The sequence below is a fragment of the Anabas testudineus genome, chromosome 1, assembly GCF_900324465.2.
Source record: "Anabas testudineus chromosome 1, fAnaTes1.2, whole genome shotgun sequence".
NCBI classification, from domain to species: Eukaryota; Metazoa; Chordata; class Actinopteri; order Anabantiformes; family Anabantidae; genus Anabas; species Anabas testudineus.
The window spans coordinates 18,215,130-18,239,666 of NC_046610.1; the positions used below are offsets into that span (position 1 = coordinate 18,215,130).

Consider the following 24,537-nt stretch of genomic DNA (forward strand, 5'->3'; position numbering starts at 1 on the left):
GGCCGTGTGCATTTTAAATTGCTTCAGGCTCCCACACACACACACACACACATGCTATGCAGGAAAAAGAATTGCGCAAAGACGTTTTACTTCAGTTTTCTGATTGTAATTAATAAGCTGCAACATCTGAGCACAGCGGCTCGTCTTTTTTTGCTCACACGTGTAACTCAAAGAGCTCGTTTACTAAGCACAAAAGACTTCACCAAATATTTCCCCCAAACATTCCCAAGCAACCAACTTTTACTACGGACACGCCTCATTACCGGCCCCTGCAGACGGTACCCTCACAACCAGTCCCTGCCACTCTGTTATTAGCATCACTTCATCTATCAGGCCGTCAGGCCTTTCCTCTGCTATGGTGGACACCACTGAAGCATGGATCCTGAGTGTGTCACAGTTAATCTCAATCTTGCCTCACATTATTATAAAACCATTTATTTAGGGAGTGAAAATAAACCAGAGCGCTGGGACAGAAAGACTGCTGCACAAGTGTAAAAACAAAAACACTCCCCCTCCAGACTGTTTTATCTACATGTTATTCTGTGTATACTGTAAAGGTTAACACTGTGGTCCTATTGCTATTTCACATGGCTGTGGAAAACACTAAAGACTGGCCTTAGATATATTGTGCTAGAGAACAGACATCTGTATTGTACAGATAACAAGGAAGAGTTTGGTGCTTTCATTGCTATCAGACAGATAAAACACTTGTAGTCTAGTCTGCAGGAGCTGATTATGAGAATACAGCCAATAGTTTTGATAGGAATGATTTCAGCTCTAGCATTGAGTTCACTGGAAGTGATATTTCTCTACTTCGCTCGGCAGGACAGACTACAGGAGCCTGTGGCCCTCCCTGTCTCACCTCCCTAGAGTCACAAGCAACTGCAATATTCATGAGGACCGCAGGAAACACTTTAAGTAAAACAAGAGAGAAACTGGAGTTTAGATCAAAGAGGAGCAATGGCGGAGGAAAAATAAATGTGGAGTGTGCGTTTTCAGTATACTCACTGTCGTTTACTCTGTCAGGTGTAAAACACTGTAGAAGAAAACAAAGTAAGGAGGGGAAACATAAAGAGGAATGAAAAAGCAGGTATGTCAGAGTACAGGCCCTCATGTGTGTCTAGGAGCTTTTAAGTTGAGACGAGCAAGCTTTGGTGTGGAAATGGAAATCCTCAGAGTCATAACAGGTTGAGAAATATCCGAGAGCCAGAGGTGCTGAGGAGGTGCTCACGGGTAACAGAATAGAGAGAGAGGTGGGGGGGGGGTATGTCTGCAAAACATCTGATCTGCACAACTTTAAGAAACGAGCAGAGAAGTCAGGATGAAAGAAATGCTGGAAAATGTGGAATCTGAGAGGAAGGAAGATTCTAACTGTAGTTACTAGGAATCACTCTGAAGGGATTTGATATGATATGATGACATACAAAGATCCATAAGATCTCTGACTTTGGCGTCTCATAGTGGTCGTATCACAGAATACGGCTAAGAGAGTTTGACAGGGGTACTGAAACTGAACAGACCTAAGCAGCAATTCAATTGTGAATAATAAAAGGGATGTCTCATTGTTCAAGTAATACTATGTGAAATAAAGTTATATACACATAAACAATACAGTACATTTAAAGAGACTCCTTATTTCCAGCCATTTTACATATCACTGTAGTACATGAGATGGAAGTTTGAAGTGTGTTTTTCCACTTCAGCGCACAACAACTGTGACATCCCCATTAACCACAGAAGATTCTGTCCGTGAACTCATCAGGTAATTACAGCAGTGCAAAATACAAAAGAGCTGTTTTCCCACAATGAAAGGCAAACATGGCTATAAAGACTAAAGTCTTAAAAACTGAATGAGTGAAATCAAACCCTCAGCTGTAGTGTTTCTGGCTTCAGGTAAACACAGACACCTGCTTCTGTCTGCGTGTCCCACACACGTCTTCACAGCTGGTTATAAAAGTTTAATAAAGCCTTGGAGATTATTTCTGGTCGCTGTGGCAGATCGTTGATTGGTAACATGCAAGAAGGCGATAACAGGACATTATTTACCTGCTGTTACGGACTCTGATCCACGTTTGAAAACCTGACTTCACTGATGTTCAGGCAGCGAGGCGGTGCAGTCCGGCTCCCTGCGGACTGTGCACGCTGCACACATGTTGTGCACATCTAGTACACCGGCTGCAGCGGAAGCACGGGCGCACAATATGGCAGGAAGTGAAGCCCTCGTCACTGACGCCGGCGCACTTTTTCGCAAATCCCTTGCTTGTGACGGTGCACAAGTCGTTGAGGCGGACAGCTGACATCTCTTATTTATGTTTGTCCTAATCATAGACTGTATAGAAAGCAGATCTTTATAAGTCTTCATACAGTCTTTATTCACACATAAAGAGTATTATATAATCCTAAGGTCTGATTCGATATGTGTCCCAATTCAGGCTTTAAAAACATTAACATGTGTACAGTGACGTATGTGGGACGATTTGAAGCCGGTACCCTTCACACTCTGCGTATTATTCACAGGGTAAGACTCGTAAATATGTATGACATTAGATATCCAAAGCCTTTTAGGTTGATGTACTTACTGTATAATTCTAGATATGATGCATTGTTGCCACTCTCTGAATGTTGCCTTTGTTACCCATGTATTATCTCATAATGTTAGGTCATGTGTAATAATGGTCTGTAAAAACAGATTAAACCCAGTGTGACATGCATTCAAACAGCAAACATGACTTGTAAATATGTGCTGCACTGCCTCCATCTAGTGGCCTTGACAGTGCTCATGAAAAATGAATCATACCAGTGCAGATTTAGGGCCAAAGGGAAATTATTATTTATTTTATTAATTATTTTTATTTTATTTTTGTGGACAGCAGCTGCATTCAAGGCACTACTATTAACCTGCAGGTTGTGCACAACTACCCTCTTGAACCACAGCAAAAAGGGCTAGAAACATTACAAAAACACTAACTTGAGGAAGAACTGCTGGCCAAGGTTGAAAGTCGTCCATTTTTTGATAGTCTATTATCTTTGCAGCCAAGTGTCTCTCTTAGAAATAGCTGACTGTGTTGTTGGGGCTACATGGGGCACATTTGGTGAGAATGTGTACAATGACACTGTATAGGAATAATCTGAAGAAATGCAGGAGCTTTTGGTTATTGGGTGTTTACTTTACCACTAGATTAACATGCTTGGAAAATATTTTAAAAATTGTCAGGAATAGCACACTACTGGATCTGTCTGAAGGGGGATATAGGGATAGGGATAGTCACCCGGTTAGGGTTATTCATACACACTGGGCAAAAGGTGTGGTCAGGCCTTGTGTTTTGGGTGAACTGAAGTGGACCTAGTGACAAAGGATAGATGACAAGGCTGAGGTGATGTGACACAAAGTACCTATAAGAACCTGGTACAGGTATTGTGGCCAAATGGGAGAGAAATACCAGTGACATATTAAGCTTTCCAGTGATGGGTCAGAGTAAGTCACAGAAGATTGTACTTAAAGAGATTTATCAGAACTTACATAGGGCATACCATATTGGGGCATATTGATGCCAGTTCAGTACACAGAACAGGTCCAGCCTCGTCGTCTGTTAATATAATGATTCATTAGGAGCAATTCAAAGCCTTGGATCTGGAACATACATTTTAAAAGAGGGTAATAAGGTTACATTTAAACAGAGGTGGGAGGAGTGAACAGTGTCAAGTGAACCTGCATGTGAGGTGAAGTACCACTACAAAGTCTTCACTGAAGTTGAAGAATCAAGTACATGTACAAAAGTACAAGGACTCCACTGACAAAACAATATATATTTGAAGCAGCTTTGAATTTGCTGCTGTTATTATCATAAATAAGTCTAGTCCAAATTTGTTTCACAAACATTTGAAGTATTAAATAGAAAATAAATAAATAATGACGCTATAGAGACTTGTTGTGGAACAAAAAAAAGCAGCTTATAAAGGTGGAGCTGATTTGACGAGCTGGTTAGTCCATAATATTACATTACATACAATAATTTACATGTGTAAAAAGTAATTAGTAATTAAAGTTGTAAAATTACTTTAGTAGCATAAGAGTAACCAACATAAAATGGATAAACTCCCACATGTAAGTATTCCAACTAATGAAAAGGTGGAGAAAGTGTCAAAAAACAAATAAAAAGGTAAAAGGCACTAAATAAAAAAAAAAACAAATATAAATGTGAATATAAAACTTTCCAAAGGCAAATGGTAACTCGTGGTCTGGAACATAAGTAATGAAGGACTGGCAGACTCGGGGGGGAATAAACAAAAAGACAGGTTTTTGTACACATTACACAACAGAGTATATACAGTAAACTTTACCGACATAACACATGAGCAACTAAACTTTGACCTAAACTTTAGCCTATGACCCAGAATTTGTAATTTGAAAGTGAAGTTCTCTCTATAATGCTGTCACATAAATGCCCTGAAGGAAACCAACAAAAGGTTTTCACAAATTTTACCTTACGATTGCAGAAAGTACATACTGACGCCAAACTATCCACGTACACAAACACCAGCTCAGTCTGTTCTGTATGTGTGCACTTGAGGGAAGCTCTTACAAGAACAACTCTAGCAAAGGTTTCACTTGTACATTGAGGTCAATAAGCAAATAAAACACATTAGGCTGTTTAAGTTAAACCCAATTTTACACAGTAATTGTTTCCTGTTATGGGGGTACTTGTCACATTTGTGAGTTAGTTTCAGTTTCAGAAGAATACTGTTTTATTTCTTGTTGAAAACCCTGCCACCAATGAAAAGCCTGAAGTAGGTATTTAATATGTTAGTGTTAAACGTTACCTGTCAAAGTGATTTCATCAAATTGGTGGTGGGACAATCATGCTTTCCTAAGAGCTTTCTGTTAAATCCTGTGGTGTAGAACACCTCATTAACAAAACTGTCTGGTACAAATGTGCTCTGTTTCTGTTTGCCACACACATTTAGCACTCACATCCTATTTTCTGTATGTCTGTGTGCATAAACAAATGGTAAGCTTGTGTGTACTTGCAAAGACAGAGTCACGGCCATGTCACGATTCTATCTCCTTTCGCAATCAGTGATCCAAACAAGCTGAGTGAAGGACCTGACCCACTTCACCGGTCCTCCAGTATGTGTAAATAGCTGTGGTTTACCCCAGACAGCTCACAGTGATGGGCCATTGGGCTGCTATTCTTAGAACAATTTACTATTTTCTCTTCTTCTTTTTTCCTCCAACCCTGTCACAAGGACACCTGAGGCACGTTCTGTGAGAAGAAAGAGACAGAGGCAGAAAAGAGGGTCTATAGAGGCAAAGAAAGGAGTGGATCTTGTAACCACAGCATGCCACAATGAGGTGAAAAACTAGATTGTCTGTGTTTCATTTGGGAATAACTGGTATAATAATAAAGTTGAAGGTGAAAATTAAGCATCTGATTTTAAAATTACATTATCATACATATTTATAACCAATTTTTGCAACTGGTCTTAGAAGTATTAGCAGTCCTAAAGTGTAATCTTACTGTATCTTACAAAGCATAAAGCTAATGACAAATAAAGAGAATCAGTTCAGTTTCTATGCAACCAACTGAGAAAGTTTACTTCTACCACTATAATCAACAAGCTCTTTCTGCTTGGCCATATTTTGCCTTGAGCCATGCACGACCACAGCAGAAATGGGCCACCTCCAGCCGCCCAGGCTGCAAAATGTCCCTCCCTCCACTACCTCCACACATGAGACACTGTCTGCTTTTTGTCCAATCACAGGCTGAAACAGACAGACTGAAAAACAGAAGCACAAGGGAGGCAGCACACTTCTGAAACTGATCACACATGAATCGTTGTTGAAGAGCACACAGAGACACACACACTCCATCATTTTGCTGTTAAGCTTATGCCTCGTCAGTCAGGATTTACATACATGACTGTATAGGGGTTGTAAGTCGGGATACAACTTTTCTTTGCTGTGCTCTTGTACACATCTGCCAACATGTGCCTTTTGACAACTGCTCTGCTGTTTTCTTTAATTGGTGAGTATTTTGCATTGACCTTGCTTAATGATCTGCACATGGATGGTTTATAAATTCTGCAGTCCAATGTTAATGAGCCATTTTTCAACCATTGTTAATATTTGCAGGACAGATATCAGATTCAGATTTAGTTTCTTTGCACTGGTTAATGTTGTGTTTATTAGTTACATCAGTTGCTCTTTGCTCTGTAGACTCTCAGTTACTCAATAGTTTGTGGCTAAAGACTGTGTTTGGTTAAAACTTATTTTCTTCTTTTAAACTGTTCAACATGTTTTAAATTAGATTAGATTAAATTAGATTTACAGACATTATACCTACTTCCTGAGGTTTCTACCATTTTTTTTATGTTAAAGAGTTTATCCTTATTCAATTTGAGGTTCTAAGGACAGAGGGTGTCGTTGTTGTACGTTTTGTAAAGCCCACTGACGCAAATTAGTCATTGATTGCATTGGATAATTGTTCGGATGAATGAATTGTGTAGTTACTCTCTCAATTTGTATGCAGATATGTGTAATGTATTTTTGTAATTTGTGCTCAGGTTTCTCTTGCAAAAGAGGTCCTGTATTCCACAAGATTTGTATTAATTAAATTAACTAACTGACTAAGTAACTAACTGTCTAATGTGATTTAAATCACAATGAATCCAGAAGGAGGATTATTTTTAACTGAACTATAGTCATATCGTGAAAGTCCAATGCCCACAGTCTACAGTAGCTTCTACCTATAACATTGATTGGATGATAGAAACTAGAAGGTGAGTACAGATTAATTTAAATGGTATTTCCACCTTATGGAAATTGATTACCAAGTAGCACAAAGAAGATTTTGTGCTTTTCCATAACTGAACTCCTGTCTTGTCTAACAATGTTAAAACAAGCTTAATTAGTTTGTACGTTATATCCCAGTCTCTCAATAGAAATTGCATTGATATTAAATGATTAATTTTGCATCCATGGTAAATAAGGAACATAGTGACAGTCATGTGACAAAATGCGAAAGCGTTGGCTGCATGCTGAAGGCCCAAAATGTATGTTTCATATCACTTTCAGTCATTCACTATCAGTAACTATTTTTACATGCATCTGCTGAAGGAGAAAAGTTTGCCCACGCATTGTATAAATGCACCAATGCGCATGGTGTTTGTGATGTTTCAACTACTCATGATCAACAGGCATGTTGTATGAATTTCATTTAAGTCATGTAAATAAATAAGATTGGAAAATCTAATTTGTTCTCACATTATTTTATAAGATAAAGATAGGATTTCACTTTTAAACCAATAACATAAGTAAATAACAAGTTTCCTTCGTTTTAGCTATCTGACATGCATTACTGTCCATCACTGTCACTGTGCACAGATATATGTATTTAAGTCTTTTTAATCCAGTATCAGTTGGATGCTTTTTCAGGGGTGTTGTGCAGGAACATGTAAATACTACCACCATCTGCTCCTTGTCATCTGTTTCAGATTCCATTTCCTGTGTTGAATTTCTGGCACCTTTCAACATGGGAGGAGTTACAGGACAGGTGCAGTTTAACACCATCTCCCAGGAAGCCACTGTTAACATCTCTGGTGCTGGATCCTGTGGCTCACTAAACTTTTCCCTCAGCAACTTCCCTGTCATGTATGGCCATTTTGCACAACCGTGTTCAGAAGCAAATATTGGCTCCAGCATCTTCACCTTTACAGCTGATTCAATATCAACTGTCAATGTGTCACACCTCTTCAAACTAAGATCAAGCCTGGATGACTTCTCGTTGACTTTGCAGACATGTAAGGGCACTTCAGTGTGCACAGTTGTAAGTCAAGGTCAAACGTTCTTGACCCGTCAAGCCCGGTTCACTGGACCCATTGCAGGTAATGTCTACATCCGCCTTAATACAAGACAGACCAACCCTAGGCTTCTTGCAGACCTAGTTAAAATTGGTGAGGTCAATGCCTCACAAACCAATGTCAGTCTCTTTGGATCTATGAGCAACGCTACAAGTTGTGACATTGTTCTTAACAACTTAAATCCCTCCACATTGACCAATCTGGGTGCGGTAATGGTCGGAACACCTTTACAACCTGCAAAGTCTTATCTGAACCTCCCTAATTTCAACATTAACAATGGCTTTCTTCTCTTGCGCATGGGCATTAGTTTGGGTTGTGCTCGGATATATGATGTTCCAGAGAAACAGGTTGCCGCTGTTGTGAACATGAGAGGGATTAAAGGATATTTCAGCTTTCGTCAAGCTTCCCCATTTGATGTCACGGAGGTGAGGGTGAACCTATCTAACTTAGAGAGCAGGGTTGGCCCATACCATGTCCACAATTTTCCTGTCCCCTCAGTCAGGCAGTCCTTATCAAACTTGTGCTCAAATGATAACGTGGGTGGCCACTGGAACCCATTTAGTATCAATACAAGCGACCCATCATATCCAAAAGTTCCCGGTTCAACACATGACAAGTATGAGATTGGTGACCTCAGTGCCAAGCATATGTCCCTGGCAGGTCAAAATAATTCCAACATGGTGTTCACAGACTTCAACCTTCCTCTGTTTGGACAGAACAGCATTGTAGGTCGCTCGGTTGTTATTCACCAAACAGATGGTAACAGGTTTGTTTGCGCCAGCATCAGCTATCCCGGTGAAGTGGTTGTAGCCAGAGCAACATTTCGGAACCCTGTGGTTGGTGAGATCTGGTTCATCCAACTGAAGAACAACCCTCTGTCTGATGTATCCATCTTCATGGATCTGTCATTTGGAAATCCCACAATGACACCAACCAGAAACCACAACTGGCATGTTCACATGTACCCCATTAGCTCAGAAAGGGACAATGACGAAAGCCAATGCAACACAACAGGAGGGCACTGGAACCCCTTTAAAGTCAACACAGCAGACAGCAGCTATGGCCTCCACTGTGGCCCATCCAGTCCCTTATCCTGTGAAGTGGGAGACCTCTGCAGCAAATCGAACACGATCAATCTTGGCACCAGAGTAGGTGGAGTGGAGGCAAAAAACTTCTTCACTGATGTCACTTCCTGGCTGCCTGGTTCAGGCATCATTGGTCGTTCTGTGGTAATCCATCAAGCAGAAAGAGGAGGGCCAAGATTTGCTTGTGCAAATGTCACAATGGTGCGAGTCCCCAAAGCTAGTTTGAGTTCTTGGTTTGGTCTTGAAAAGTCCAGTGGCCAGGTGCAGTTCTCCCAGGCTGTCCCACAAGGCCCCACAACAATAAATGTATCCCTGATTAATCTGAACTCCTTAGCTGGAGGCTATCATGTTCACATAATGCCCATCAAACCTGGCAGTGTAGAGCCCTGTTCAAATGCAAACATCAGAGGTCACTTCAATCCTCTAGCCTGGAACATATCAAACTCCCCCGCACCAGGAACTGGGACTGTGGACCAGTACGAAATTGGAGACATCAGTGGGAAGTTTGGGATGCTGACTGGCCTCGACCAATTAAATGCTGTGTACGTGGACCCCGATATGCCTTTAACAGGACCATACAGTGTAGTGGGAAGGACTTTAGTGGTTCACTACTTCAATGGATCAAGGTGAGAACTGTGCTTATACTTATACTGAAATTAATGGAGTGGGTCAAACTGAAACAGAAAAAAAAAATATTACATATAAAGAATAACCACAAGTTCCTTTGTTTCAGAGAAGAAGTGGTGAGCCTTAAATACCATTCTATAGCCACTGACACCTTGGAAATTTTTGCTTTACTATTTGTTGCAAAAGAAAAAGAGAAGTTCTATAAGCATAATATAGATCTAATAATATAGTGATATTCATTCACTGAGAAAGACTCAAAAAAATATTAAGAAGCATAACATCCATATAGTTAACCCTGCAGATGTTGTTATGTCTGCTAATTGTGTATTTTTTATTTCTTCATGACTGTTTTCTCTGCAGAATGAAGTGCGCTGACATATCTGCTGAGAGAGATACAGATGGACAGTGGACAGTGGCCAAAGCTGTTTTCCGTGGTACAGTAAATGGGACAGTCCTACTGGTAAGAATCAACAACATCAAAAATATTTTTCCACTGGAAGCCATATAAAGTATACAAAGTTTGAAAAATGCAGTTATTTTATTAATGTGTATATTTTTTGTCCATTACACATCGCAATTGATTTCTCAGTTTCTCAAACTCAGCTGCTCAACTTTCATTTCGCCATGTCAGATTGCTAAACTTTGCCACAGTGAAAATGTCAAAATATTTTATAGAAGTGAGGAAACTCAAGGTTGTCAGACACTGGCCTCTTGCCTTTTCACTATAACTGGCACAGCTACAGAATAAAACCATGTACAAAATGTCACCTTCAATAAGAACCTCAGTATTTATCTTGTTGACAGACAAAATGTTTTCCCCATTTGACAATATTTGTAATTTGCATGCATTTTTCTATAAAAGGTGCTGCACAATTAATTGAAGAGAACATCACCCACTCCAATTTCTCCAGAATCTAGGTTATGAGATCGCAACAAACTCTGGAAAATCATAATCAGGTGGTTTTCTTTGATGGCCACAGAGCTCATACAAAATTTTCTTTCTTGCTAACTTGATAGGAGCCAAGCTGCCAAAAAAACGTGACTGAGTATTTCTGCTGCCCTGCACAGACAGCGAATTCATTATGCTTGTGGTGCCTTGCAACAGGGAGCTATGGGAAGCAACGGCAAGATCATTAGTTTAACTTAGCATCCATCTGCTATGGCTAGTGAAACCTACAGGCCCACTGAACTAGGAAGCTCACCAAAAGAACAGCTGTCTCTGTCAGCTCCCCTCCAGAGACCCCATACTGAGCTCTGCACTACATGTATGGATAGGAGCTTGTAATATTTCCACACAAGCCATATTATCAAGATGAAAATGCTGGAATAAATGTGTTTCCACAATCTTATACTCTCCCATGTTTGAAAGAAGATCAAGCAGAAAGTCATAGAGTAAGAGCAAGAATAGTAAATGTGTTTCAAATCTTCAAATCTTCAAATCTCCGATACTGTTAATTTATAATACTGTAAATGATTTAATGATTTAATATTTACTAATGCAGTACATATTGTCCAATCATTTACGAATCTCCATTTGGATTTTGCTTGATCCCAGCGCCAGCAGACGTTTCCTGATGGCAGTAGCAGTGATGTCACGCTGGAGGTGACTCTTCAATCACCAACAATGCAAAATGTAGGTACAAGGTTTTATAGTGTACACGTGATGTGTACAAAGGAAACTTCACTTATTTAAATTGTGCTTTTTCTCAGAGAGATGGCAAAAACCTCAACATTTACAAACATTAATAGCAGCAATGCAAGTTAAGTTTCCTTGCCTTGTCTTTTGACATCATCAGGATTTAGGAGGCATTATAAAGGTGTGTCTTAAGGTGTTTTGCTGTATACACATTGCAAAAAAAACAGCGTGTGCACATGTTCACACTTTTACGTTACCCTTCCCTGCAGACAACTGTGGCATCCTTGTTCATCACAAACAACGGTGTTGGTGTCAACAACAGCCATTGCAACAACGTGGGAGAGACATACAATCCCTTTAATATGACATCAATGGTGCGACCAAACACTTTTCTTACAGTAGTAGTGTTAATTCACATCAGTGTATTTGTTATTCTAAATTATTTATAGTCAGAAAATGTCATAAATGCATAATTATCTGAATTATGTTGGCAAATTTGCTTTGTGGTGGATGTAAGATACACTTCCTTCTTTCTGTTCTCCCCTCAGAGCTCCAGCTGTTCTTTAGAAAGCCCACTGAGCTGTGTGGTGGGGGAGATATCCGCAAGACAAGGCCCTGTTAGTCTCACTGAAAGTCTACTCTACTCTGACAGCATCATCCAGCTGTCTGGAGATAACACAGGTAAAACATCAGCATCTAGTGAAATAATAAAAATGTATGTTTCACAAGACCAATAATAAAACTTTTTTACTAGCAGTGCTACTTAATTAGGTCTATGATGAAAACAAATGTGTTGCTTTTGTTGAATGTAATACAAAATTTATGTGGTTCATGTTTTTATGTGTTTGTAGTTGTCCACAGAGCTCTAGTGCTGAAGAATGGAGACATTATCATTGCATGTGCAGACATCCTCCCAGAATCCCCTTCAGCAGAGCAGACCTTTCCCAGTGTGACTAACTTCAGCAGGTGACTGTAATAAAAAGTTAAAGTAAAAAGTTAGGTTTTATAGGATATATAATACTTTGTTCATAATATAATATAATATAATATAATATAATATAATATAATATAATATAATATAATATAATATAATATAATATAATATAATATAATATAATATAATATAATATAATATAATATAATATAATATAATATAATATAATATAATATAATATAATATAAAATAAAACAAAATTTGTTCTTTTCAGATATGACTTCCGTAGGAGGGTTGCAGATGTGCTGAAGTTGGAAACAGCAAGAATCACAATCCTGCCCAAGTCTCCCCTCACAGCAGCTGGTGGAAGGTGTCAGCAAGTCAACTTCATGGTATCTGGTAAGGCAGAAAAACTACTTTATCCAAAGCAACTTGCAAGTGGAGAACATTCTCACAACAGGAGCAATGACTGATCCTAAGATTGATTATGTTCTTCAAGAAACAAACCAAGAAAGTATATGTAGCTGAGGAACTGCAACTGGATAATGCTTGTATTATGGCCAGGACTATTGTTCACAGAAAAGCTTTTGTATGTGTTATAATCGGAAGTCTATCACGTCTTATCTGGGCTGGGATAAGACCCAACCCAGATAGGCTATTTTCATCAGGACAATGAACAACTATGGGCTTTGAAAACCTGAAATTGCTATGTAACCTAACGCTGAAGCTGAGTGTCTGTGTGTCTCATTTCCACCCCCTTCCACCTTCCCAGGGGTGAACAGAGAAGTATCTGTACAGAGGTTTCACACAGTATAGCACAGGACAGGCATTTATGTCTCTAGAATTCTCCCACAATGTGAAGAGTTTACTATTGCAGTGACTACTGAGAAGGTCTCACTTACTCTGAACATGCGTATACCTGGAATATATGCAGTGTCAGTGTGTGTGTGTCATGAAATAGAGATTTATGTACTTGACAGAATAAATAAACTAAAATAAGTCAAGCACTGCATATTTCTAATGGCAATTACAGACTAACTTCCAAAAAGGTATTTGTGTTAAACAATGCTAAAGCAATCACATATACTGTACATTGCTGAAATGAAAACAATCTGTATGTATAGTACAGTTGTAGTAGTAGTAGCAGTAGTAGAGAAATTGTTATTTCTAACACATCTGAAATGTGCTGCAACATATCTAGTGTTTCATTAGACTAAATTATGGAAGAGAGTCCATACCTGCCAACAAACTTGCCTACACTAATTGTCTAGTATAGGAAATCTATTTATTCATAGCATGTGAATTAAACATTGTGTTGTCTGTATCTTAAAGGGAATGTCAGCACAGAACTACTGAACTCCGTTAAAACCAATGAGAAGATGGGCGTGTTCAGAGAGTCTGACTTGTGCACAAGTAAGTATATGCTCTTTAAACTGTATGTTCTGTAGGTGCATAATGAGAATGTTTGTTGTTAATGTGGACCCTTAGTGAAGGCCCCTGGCCTGCATAAGCTTATCTGGTAAAACAATAGAAGAGGAGGGTGTGAAAAGATGTAATAGTCACACCTCTGTTAGGTTAGGTGTGGCCCACCTGGTGGATGTGTGAATTGGGCTTGATCCTTCTGGGGATTGACGAAAGTGCAGCATGATGAACAGAAGTCGTTTTAAGGAAACAATATTTACAACTTCTTCAAGGATAGCTGAATAAGTCAACACAATTTAACTGAACTTCGGTTTAAAATTACCATTACACGAAAATGTGTTACAAAACGCCCAGTCACATTTGAATGATTCTGTGAATCTCTACAGGTAAGTGTAAAAGAAAAAAAAAACAAGGCAGTACTTTCTGCTATGAAACACTCTGCAAGTGTCTGGTGAGACTGCAGACTGGGTATTGTTATTGGTTATCATCATTTCATGATTCATAAAACTCACCAAAGCCCTGTTATAATAATCTCTGTTGTCTAAAAAAAGACTATAGTGAGTCCTCAGTCCTCTTTGTTTTGCTGTTGTTTCACACATGTCTGAGCGCTTCGCCACCCATTGACCCAAACACTGACTTTTCTATTGAGGCTTTATGTTTAACCAACAAATGCTTTGGGCCCATGGGACATTTTTGTTTTTTAATGGATGTGATACAAATTATGTAAATTAGGTAAATGTTAATTTTCAGTTTTGTTTGATTCAGTACTACATGGTTCACAGAATGTTCACACATTTTTAACACATTCAAAGTGTAGAACTAAATCAGTGATCCCTGTATAATGATTTGCTTAATCCACCATGTTTACAAAGATGGTGCAAATAGAAAAGATTTGAAACACTTTAAATCAATAGCTTCAAGAGAGGTGCATACTGTAAAACCTGCTTTGCAGTTGCATAAGCATACTCTGAGTCATAGCCTTAATAATACTCCTTGATTGAATAAACTGTTGACATATATGTGATTTGATGCCCTCAGGAAGTGCAGGTCTGCCTCAGGTGACTGGAGGTTTTCTCTCTGGCTTGACATTTGCTGCCGCCTGCCTGCTTCCATTTACAACTTATTTATAGCTCAGTGGAGATGCAAGTATTGTCATTGTAAAATTGTAAATATGTTTATGAAATGTAAAACACCAAGTGGTACAGTGGTTAAATAATTATTAACTCTTTGTATTTGATCTTGTCATGCGTGTGCCAATTGTGTAGGCAACAAGCTATTCATTAACTTTTCAGTGTACTGTAGCTTTTAGTAGGAACCTTATTTTTCAAGCACAGATTTTATTCATATTTTCTTAATTTGGACTGTTACAAGTGTGGGTGGTGTTAATGCTTTACCTCCCCAGATCTCTTGATTTCTATCTTTATGTATGCACCATAAATGATGTATGTATTTTTTTTTTTAATAAATATCTGGGGATTTGTGAATACAATAATGTGTGTGACTTGTGTGTGAATGTGATTTATTATGGAACTCTGCAGAACTAAAAAAAGGCCTGTTAAAGGTTATCAAGTTGGTAAACCATCACTGATTAGATCAATAAAAAGAACAATTGGTTAAACTGCCTATTGAAAATGAAATTGAAAAAATATAGCTTTGCACAGTCAGATCAGGTAATGCTAATCATCTGCAAACTGGGTAAAAACAAAATAAATTTGATGCAAACAAATTAATACATACTCATTAGCCTTTAAATACATTAAACATTCAGATTTTTATGATGCAGCTTACAGTAGGTTTCAGCTCCTGCATGATTGTTATAATGTAGTCAAACTTACACTTGAATTGACAGGCTTATTTGTGATTGGGTTGTGTTATTATTCTTCATTAACACAGTAGGTTTCAGGTTTATAATATTGTCTTTCTCATTGATAACACATGTGGCCCCCTTTAGGCTCCATACTGGTCTGGGTCCCTCTGCGCTTAGCGGAAGAAGCTGCAGTCACGTGACCACAAACGTCAACAACGACATGGCAGCCTCCTGTTGTGTAAAGTAACACAAGGTCCAAGCTGGCAAAGGATCGCTGCGTTTTTCTAACCCAGGAGTCACATTTTCCGGGCGAAACCACTGGGTGTGTATTCACTGTTTCACTGGCTCCGTGTGCGGACACTTTAACATTAGCTAGCGCCGTGAGGCTAAAGCTAACGTCGCGTCTCCAGGTAGCAGCGAGAGGGACACAGGGTTGGGTGGGGTGGGGGGGTCTCGGCTGTTTTCAGATGAGAGGGAGGGGGTCGTCATCCCACGCCTATTGTCTGTTTTCAAAGCTGAAGAAACGCCTAACCTCGCCAGAGTTATAAAATGGGGAAACTATCTAGCAGTTAGCCACTTTACTAAAATCCCACCAGCGTGCGAACACACCCACTAATAAATTCAACACCATCGCGATGATTGAACTAGTAAATACGTTTCTTGGTTGGCCCGTTAAAAAACTGTGATTTGTGTATAAAAAGGCGCCCATCTACTCAAACCCAGGCTACGTTGTTATATAGTTTATAGTCAGAATATCAGCAGCCACAGTGTAATGTTGTTGTAGCTACTTAGCCGGCTAATAGCTAATTGAATTTAACTGAAGCCAACATGTAAACAACAATCGCGTGCGGATCGTTTGTCCAATAGGAGAGCTCACCGATGAAAAAAGCTGCAAGGTGATTGGTCGGTAAATGGGAGGTGTTTCACCAAGGCGTGCAGCCATACGGTGGCTGTGCACGGTGCTCGTTCAGTGCTCCGTCTCACCTGTGTTTAGGAAGGTGTTGCACTGCAAATACGTCACCCACCCGCTCCCTCCAGGCAATGAGACTTTTCTTTTAATATTTAAACCACGCTGCTATGAAAGTGGCTTAATCAGCATTGTACAGCAGGTTAAAGAGCCAGGTGAGACTTTGAGCTCCACCTTATAGTCAAACACTGTCTTGGTTCAGTCACCTGAAGTCAGCATGGCTTCCCAAAAGTCAGGTAACCTGGGGATATTTACTTAGGATATCTACTTGGATATTTTGTTTTTGACAGACACATCATGGTGCTTTTTCGATAAATGTTTGGGTTATCTTTATTTCTTCATGTTAAGCTTAAGTTTTCATTTATTGCATTTTAACTACAGCTTGACATTTTATTGTGTTTTTGAAAATATTACATCGACTTACAAGTGAGATACAAAGTACAAGGGAAGGAAGTTTACGCATAAGGAGGTCTTGCCTAATGACCCCTATTGGAGGTAGGCCACAGCTGGGATTCGAACCCCAGTCTCCCACATGCAGGGCAGTGACCTCACCACTACACTTTTCCATGCAGATGCAGCCATGTCTCCAAAGCTCACAGGAGAGATACTCAGGCAGCTCCGCCAGGCGATGAGGAATTGTAAATACTTCTCTGAGCCTATTCAAGCCTACATCATCCCTTCTGGAGATGCCCATCAGGTATGTGAAACCATGCATACAACCTACCTGTACTGCCTTCATACCTTTATACATATTTTGATAAGTAAAGTAACTCTTAAATGTTAACAAAGACATGTATGTACAGGCTCACAGTCCTATCAGATTTACTTCTATGTAACTTACCATTGCTTCTTCCTTTTACCACTTGGTGCACAAAGCTTAATGTGAAAAGAATGCAAATGAGAGACTGACTGATGGCTGACTTCACACTGATCGTTCCTGCTCTGTCTGTATCTCTCTCTTTGTCTTTGTGTCTTTCAGAGTGAATACATTGCACCGTGCGACTGCAGACGTGAATATATCTCTGGATTTAATGGCTCTGCAGGTATGCTTTTTGCTTCTTCTTTTTTTTCTGCTGCTGATAAGTTTCTGTTTGAGTGGCAATGAGTCACGTCTGTATCCAAGCATCTTTTTAAAGTGAAAAAGTCACCGTGAGTTCAAACCCTTAGTTGAGCAGCCTGGATGCCAAGTTTTAATTGCCACTGTGGAAAAGCAGATGACAGTGTAATAAACAAACTTGCATACACAGCCAACGTTTATTTTGTTGACGTGTTCAGGGTAAAAACACAGCTTGTGATACACTCGTGAAGGTGACTGTCAGGGACAATGGTCTCCTATTGTAATGAACCACTGCAGAAAATCCAGTTTGTCTCCCTGACATCAGCACAGTGAAAAAGAGGTCTCCCTCCCTCTTGAACCTTTTTGTTCACTGGTGTAATTGTGTAGACATGTAGTATACACGATATGTTGTTTCTTTAGCCCAGCCTCTGTCCGTCTGACCAACACAGTAATAGCATAACAGATAAACAGTAATAGACTGGTGTGTCACCATCCAACATTCAGTTTTGTTTGATATTTTCAAATTCCTCCATTGCATAAGCTAACTCCCATAAAGCATCTGTAATTGGAAATATCAGATTTGCTTTGTGTGTTGTGTCGTGTAGGTACAGCCATCGTCACAGAGCAGCACGCTGCCATGTGGACTGATGGGCGTTATTTCCTCCAGGCTAATCAGCAAATGGACAACAACTGGACACTGATGAAGATGGGTAATGTTGTGCTTGGTTCCTCTGTTGTACATGACAACAAAAGCTGCCTATGTAATGCATATAAGCTGTAATACTTGTTAAAAGTTGGGTTGTGTTTGTACTTACACTATGGTGTATGTCAGGTTTACAGTGCGGTTTAGTGCAGCATATCTTTTTAATCACATATAGGGCTGAAGGAGACACCCTCTCAGGAGGACTGGCTGATCAGTGTCCTGCCAGAGAACTCCAAAGTGGGAGTAGATCCTTGGATCATCGCTGCAGGTAGGCACTCACGTCTTTCCCTGTAAACTACACTGGTGCTGTAGTAATCGAAGTGGTGTTTTGATGTACCTCATACGTGTTGTATTAAACTGTTCAGACCCAATTTTTACACATTCATCTGATGGTATGTTTCAGATCAGTGGAAGAACATGTCCAAGGCACTGATCAGCGCAGGCCATTGTCTGGTAGCTGTGCAGCATAACCTGATCGATGTGGTTTGGCCTGACCGCCCAGAAAGACCTAGCACACAGCTTCGAACCTTGGGATTAGAGTACACTGGTCAGTGTCCCACAGCCTAAACATCGTTAAATACTCTTATAAAATAATTTTAAAAACACCAAAGGTCTATTTTTGTAGAGGTATTAATTATCTTGCTTTTATTATTAAAGAGAGGAAGTACTGCTCTTAATTTGTATTGTCTAAAGTTTTTGGTTTGACCTTTTTAATCTTTGCCTCCAGTCTCGACAGTATAATAAAAGAATCAGACAACTGTGAGTAGATGAACGACATATGAAGAGAGGGAACTGAGTTTGATTTCATGATGATGCTGTCTACCTGTAGGCACATCCTGGCAAGACAAGGTCACCATGCTGCGAGCTAAAATGACGGAGAGGAAGATCGGCTGGTTTGTTGCCACGGCGCTGGACGAGATTGCATGTATGGATCATCAGAAATACGGAATAGTTTACATACCTCTGTCAACGACATAAATTAAGACAACAATGAGTTTTATCTGCTTTACCAAACATATGTAGAATATGGACATTCCTGACTTGAGCACTTCAGTGTTAGTAAAGATATTAACATCAAGCACATATCGCAGGAACAACTTACAGTAGTTCAGTTAATCAACTCTGTTACAACTTTGCTGTTTTCCAGTTGGTGACACAATTGGATTTTTAGTTCAAGTTTAACTCGATAACCAAGGTGTCATAGTTTATATTCTAACGAGTGTTATAACCACACAGGAGACCTGAACCCTGTGTGTTCCAGCACTACTCCTGCTACATAAGTTTGATTCATTTCATAAGTTTGAATGGATGCACTGGTGTCCCACTAGATGCCTCTTTGAGCACCTCGTTCACTGTGCCTGATGACCTCTTGTGCCTGATTGTTTGGTCTTGCAGATTGTATTAATTAGGTTAATGCTGATTTTGATATTCTTCAGGTGGCATTTAGACCAGAGATTTTTAATGGGTATTCGATTGAACGGGAAACTACAGTCCTCTAATGACGTTCATTTTTAACACCTATGCTTTCGCTTCTTTGTCTCAGGGCTCTTTAACCTCCGTGGTGCAGACATCGAGTACAACCCAGTTTTCTTTGCATATGCCATAGTGGGAATGAACACAATAAGGTAATGGAATCGAACACGGTGCATTAACAAATTGGTTTGATTGGTTTTTAGACTTTCTGTGATTAGAAATTGTGAAATCAGCATTTCTTAAACTCATAAAATACAATCAGTACTCTGTACTGGCAGGTTATTTAGCATGTACAGTACAAAGGTCCATCATATATAATTACACAAAGTCCAATAAATAGCTAAATAAAATACAAGGTTACAAAAAAAGTCAGAGAATTGCAAAAATGTCTGCTTGACTAGTCCCTTTACCAGCCTTCATGTTTATTTATTATAATTGGTAATGACAAATAACTGAAGCACTGCAGAGCGTGTTGGAGAGCAGCAGATGGTACACAAGCGTAGTGATAGCTTACATTGCAGACAGCAGCCATTAATGGGGGTTTATATGTTTTATATTCAGTATATGTCTTTACTGAATGACTCTTTCTTCTCGGTAGACTATTTGTGGACCTAAAGCGTCTTTCTCACCCCGTTTTGAGAGACCATCTGCAGCTGGATGCACCCATCAAGCCTGAGTTGAGCATCCAGACCTTCCCTTATGAGTCGGTCTACACTGAGCTCCAGGCCATCTGCGCCGCGCTCGGCCCCAAAGACAAAGTGTGGATTTGTGACAAGGCCAGTTGTGCTCTCACACAGGTCATCCCCAAGGTGAGAGAGCTAACGCACGGAACAGTAACACTAGATTACGTCTAAGTCGTGTTTTCCTGGTTCATACATTTGACTGTGCTCTCAGATACTATCAGCTGTGGCCTTGTACTTCTGCTGTGTCACATTTTTAGATTTTTTCCTATAACTGGTTCAAATTATATCTATTCTTACTAAAAACCTGTATTGTAGGTTTACTTATGGGAGAATATTGAGTGAAAATTGGCCTTAACATGCATTAGCATTCATGCATTTCACAGCTACATTTACAGTATATTAAGGCAACAGAGGTGACTTTCTAAACTGTAAAGTTTCCTTGTGATCTGTTTCAGGCCCACAGGACTCCAATTCCTTACACTCCACTCTGCCTCGCTAAAGCTGTGAAGAACGCCACTGAGATTCAAGGCATGAAAATGGCCCACGTAAGAACCTTTGAGCCTAATATTTGTAGAGCATATCTTCTGGTCAGTTTATGACAACGATTTAAAATATCTGATTTACCTCCCGCACTTTCATCAACAGATCAAGGATGCAGTTGCCCTTTGTGAACTCTTTGCATGGTTGGAAAAGGAGGTATTCTCTTTGATTCAGAAAAGAAAAGAATATAGAAACACTGTTTTCACAAGCTCTTTGATAACTACTGTTCATAATGGTAATGTCTTTAAGTTACTGACTGATTCATTAGTTCACATCTTCCAGGAAAAAATGTCTTATACCAACAGAGGTTTTCGAGTTCGGGTGGTTATTATGTAACTTATCTGGCACTTGAACTATAGACTGTGCCAGTGTTTGCTTGACTGAGTGCGGTGGTTATTGTTTTATAGATTCCAAAAAGCACCGTGACTGAGATCTCTGCTGCTGATAAGGCTGAAGAATTACGCAGGTGGGTTTTTTGTGTTTATTTAAAAACATTTTATTTAATATATAAAAAAAAAAACACAATTTGGTTTGTTGAGCTCACACAGTTGAAGTAGGTGTCAGCTTTCATCCCTCATTTAATAGACACTGTGTTGTGACAGTGATAATACTGGAGTTATATCCCCCTCTACTGGACATAGAAGCAACATAATATGTTTTCTTAAGGCCTTAAAATGAATAAAGTTTGTAATTTGAGTGCAGCCTTTTTAGTAGTTTTAGAGTCGCCTGCGTTGTGTTTGATTTTAACATTTATCCTTCAGATGGTAATTTTCTTACGGCTGTCGTGTCTTTTCTCAGTCAACAGAAGGATTTTGTCGGCCTGAGTTTCCCAACAATCTCCAGCGTTGGTCCAAATGGAGCAATCATACATTACCGGTCAGACCAGGTTGAATGTGTGTCACTGTATTTGTAGATTTTTTATTTTCTTTAACTCACCATTATTTTTCTTTTTCACTTAGCCCACTACCTGAAACCAACAGAACCCTCACTTTGAATGAAGTCTACCTAATTGACTCCGGAGCTCAATATGTGTAAGCATGATGAAGGCGATGATGATAATTATTATAACTGTAACCAAGCGTATTTAGTAATTTTTAGTTGTTTAGACAATTGTCACCATTCTGTTAATACCAAGAACACAGATGGTACAGGGGTAGTTGTGTTTTTGTGCCTACAGTTACACGTCCATTCTCTCTCTGCAGTGATGGAACTACAGACGTCACACGCACCGTGCACTTTGGGACACCTACGGCTTTTGAGAAGGTTGGTGTAGTCGCATTGTCACAATAGTCACACGTTTAGTAAAATCTTAATTGATTCATTTCTACTGTGTTGTGACAGTGCCAACTGTTATATTATTATTGAAATGTTTTCTTACTTTAACCATGTTAAAACCAAACCATCACCAGTTAATCAATATATTTCATTTTTAAATAATTAACTGTTTTTGTTTGATTTGTTTTTCTAGGAATGCTTTACCTATGTACTGAAAGGACACATAGCTGTCAGTGCTGCTGTTTTCCCCAATGGAACAAAAGGTGCTGCTCACTACTCTGACATGAGTGTCACACTTTATATAGCATACTAGAATTAAACATTAAATTTTTACATAGAAATGTTCAGAAGTGTATCTAATTCTTATATAGAAGATTTCTTGATGCTCTCTGTCCCTCACTGAATATAGATTATCATCCTCTTCCTCATTGTCTTGGTAAATCAGTTGTAAAATTATCAATTTGAATAATGTATTTCTTTCTCTTATTACATAGAGAACTAAAGTTACTTATTTATCATGCTTCTATAAATTTCATTGTCATGTCCTGGACAGCACAGGACCATTACTGAGACACATACACAGCATGGTCTGTAGCTCTAAAGCTCTACGTTCTCCCCAGGCCACCTGTTGGATTCATTTGCCCGTGCAGCTCTGTGGGAGTCGGGCCTGGACTACCTTCACGGTACGGGCCACGGCGTGGGCTGCTTCCTCAATGTCCACGAGGGGCCCTGCGGCATCAGCTACAAGACCTTCGCAGATGAACCTCTTGAAGCCGGCATGATCGTCAGTGATGGTATGTGTAAAGTCAGTCAGTTTATTACTCACTATGCTTGCATCTGTATCTTTGTAAAAAGCAAAAACATCTGGCCAGACGTGTACAGTCTCCCATAGTGCCCAGTGACTGATCTAAAGTTACAGTAATTACAGGTCTGATGCAAATGTCATGTTGGTGAAGACAGACGTAACCAAATGCCCCCAGTGTCCTGAGAGAAGGTTTACATTTACAAACTTATCACTAGTGTCAGAACCTGCCTTCAGGCTGCAGTGCACTGCAGGAATGAGCAACAGACTGCATCAATTTCATATTTTCTTTAATGCCAAAAACCCATACAGTAAAACAGCTGTGGTAGAAATAAAAAATACATTTTTAGCTTTTAGAATTTCATCTGTTTTACTGGATATAGAGCTTTGAAGTTGGTGAGTGAAAATTGAGATCTCCAAGACAAAAAGCTATAGCAGAAGTAAAAGACACCCTAACCCAGAAGCACTTCAGGTCCCCCCAGGCTTTCTGTGTTATTGTGCCATTTCTGTGATTGATATTATTTAAAATCCTAATCTAATCTTTTTCTAGAACCTGGGTACTATGAAGATGGATCGTTTGGAATTCGTCTTGAAAACGTGGTCCTTGTTATACCAACAAAGCCCAAAGTAGGTCTTTAAACCAAAACCAAACCAGAAGGAAGTTAAATTGTACAGAGGAGAGCTGTAGGGTGCTGTTTGAACACTAATGTACAGCATTTCACGTTGCTCTGCTACTTAAATAGCATCTATGGAGTCGAATACTTTGTAAATATGTTTTGCTCACTGTCCACCTGTACTAGTAAGTAGCCAAAATACTTCAGTTATAAATAAGTTAGGAGCATTTTACTGCAAAAAAACATTGATGTTCTTTTTCCTGTGTGTGCAGTACAACTACAGAAACAGAGGGAGTCTGACGTTTGAGCCTCTCACTCTGGTTCCTATACAAGTCAAGATGATGAACACAGAGCTGCTCACTAAGAAAGAGGTAAAGAAAATCCAGTGTGGTTATGTATCAATTTCAAAAATACAACACATCAAATGTAGCCTACTTTACATACTGTAGCTTAAATCAACCCCTAATAAAATAGCAAAGCTATGTATTTTCTATTAAGTTGTAATATTTTTAAACCGCTTGTTGTGGTTTGACCCTCACTTCTCTGTCTTGCAGCGTGACTGGGTGAATGACTACCACAGGAAGTGCCGGGAGGTGGTTGGTGCAGAGCTGGAAAGACAGGGCAGGAAGGAGGCACTGGAGTGGCTCATCAGAGAGACGCAGCCAATTGTCTGATGACTGACTCTTTTGCAATCTGATCATGTCACGTGCTGACTGATCTGCAGTGATGACCGTTTGTATTTCACCTTACTCTTTGTCTCACACACTTCTTTTGTAAAGCACGTCATACCAGCAGTTTTATTAAAGATCATTAAAAAATCAACTATGATCATTTGTTCAGTTCTTTGGGCTTCTAATTGCACTACTACTAATCCAGCTAATAAGCAGTGAATTTGGCATAGATAGCTAAAAAATAAGTGGCCCTCAAAGACCAACATTAGACACCCCTGGGCTAGACACTGTGGCCACATGAGGCCTGGCATTGTCCTGCACTATTAGGAACCCAAGGCCTGCTGCACCAGAGTAAGGTCTGACAGTGACTCTGAGGATTTC

At 39.5% G+C, this 24,537-nt stretch overlaps 3 protein-coding genes across 3 annotated transcripts in view; 2 read left to right on the forward strand and 1 right to left on the reverse strand.

Moving 5' to 3' along the window:
* Positions 1-2,136, reverse strand: part of add3a (adducin 3 (gamma) a) — a 76,093-nt gene extending 73,957 nt beyond the window's left edge. Inside the window, exon 1 of the mRNA XM_026359174.1 lies at positions 2,047-2,136. The gene's annotated coding sequence lies outside the window, so the exon portion shown is untranslated. The remainder of the gene's footprint in view (positions 1-2,046) is intronic.
* A 3,649-nt stretch (positions 2,137-5,785) lies between these two features.
* Positions 5,786-15,032, forward strand: cusr (Copper-only SOD repeat protein). The gene is made up of 10 exons (XM_026360856.1): positions 5,786-6,026; positions 7,495-9,571; positions 9,933-10,032; positions 11,128-11,205; positions 11,478-11,582; positions 11,757-11,889; positions 12,060-12,174; positions 12,417-12,541; positions 13,475-13,555; positions 14,603-15,032. The coding sequence occupies exons 1-10, from the start codon at positions 5,987-5,989 to the stop codon at positions 14,692-14,694; spliced, it is 2,946 nt and encodes a 981-aa protein (XP_026216641.1). The 5' UTR covers positions 5,786-5,986; the 3' UTR covers positions 14,695-15,032.
* A 535-nt stretch (positions 15,033-15,567) lies between these two features.
* On the forward strand, positions 15,568-24,313 carry xpnpep1 (X-prolyl aminopeptidase (aminopeptidase P) 1, soluble). The gene is made up of 20 exons (XM_026360800.1): positions 15,568-15,693; positions 16,911-17,035; positions 17,318-17,381; positions 18,001-18,105; positions 18,274-18,366; positions 18,502-18,645; positions 18,928-19,023; positions 19,642-19,723; positions 20,170-20,380; positions 20,710-20,799; positions 20,900-20,950; positions 21,202-21,260; positions 21,593-21,670; positions 21,754-21,825; positions 21,997-22,057; positions 22,263-22,332; positions 22,690-22,863; positions 23,422-23,498; positions 23,758-23,856; positions 24,040-24,313. The coding sequence occupies exons 2-20, from the start codon at positions 16,919-16,921 to the stop codon at positions 24,157-24,159; spliced, it is 1,863 nt and encodes a 620-aa protein (XP_026216585.1). The 5' UTR covers positions 15,568-15,693; positions 16,911-16,918; the 3' UTR covers positions 24,160-24,313.
* Positions 24,314-24,537: the final 224 nt, after the last annotated feature.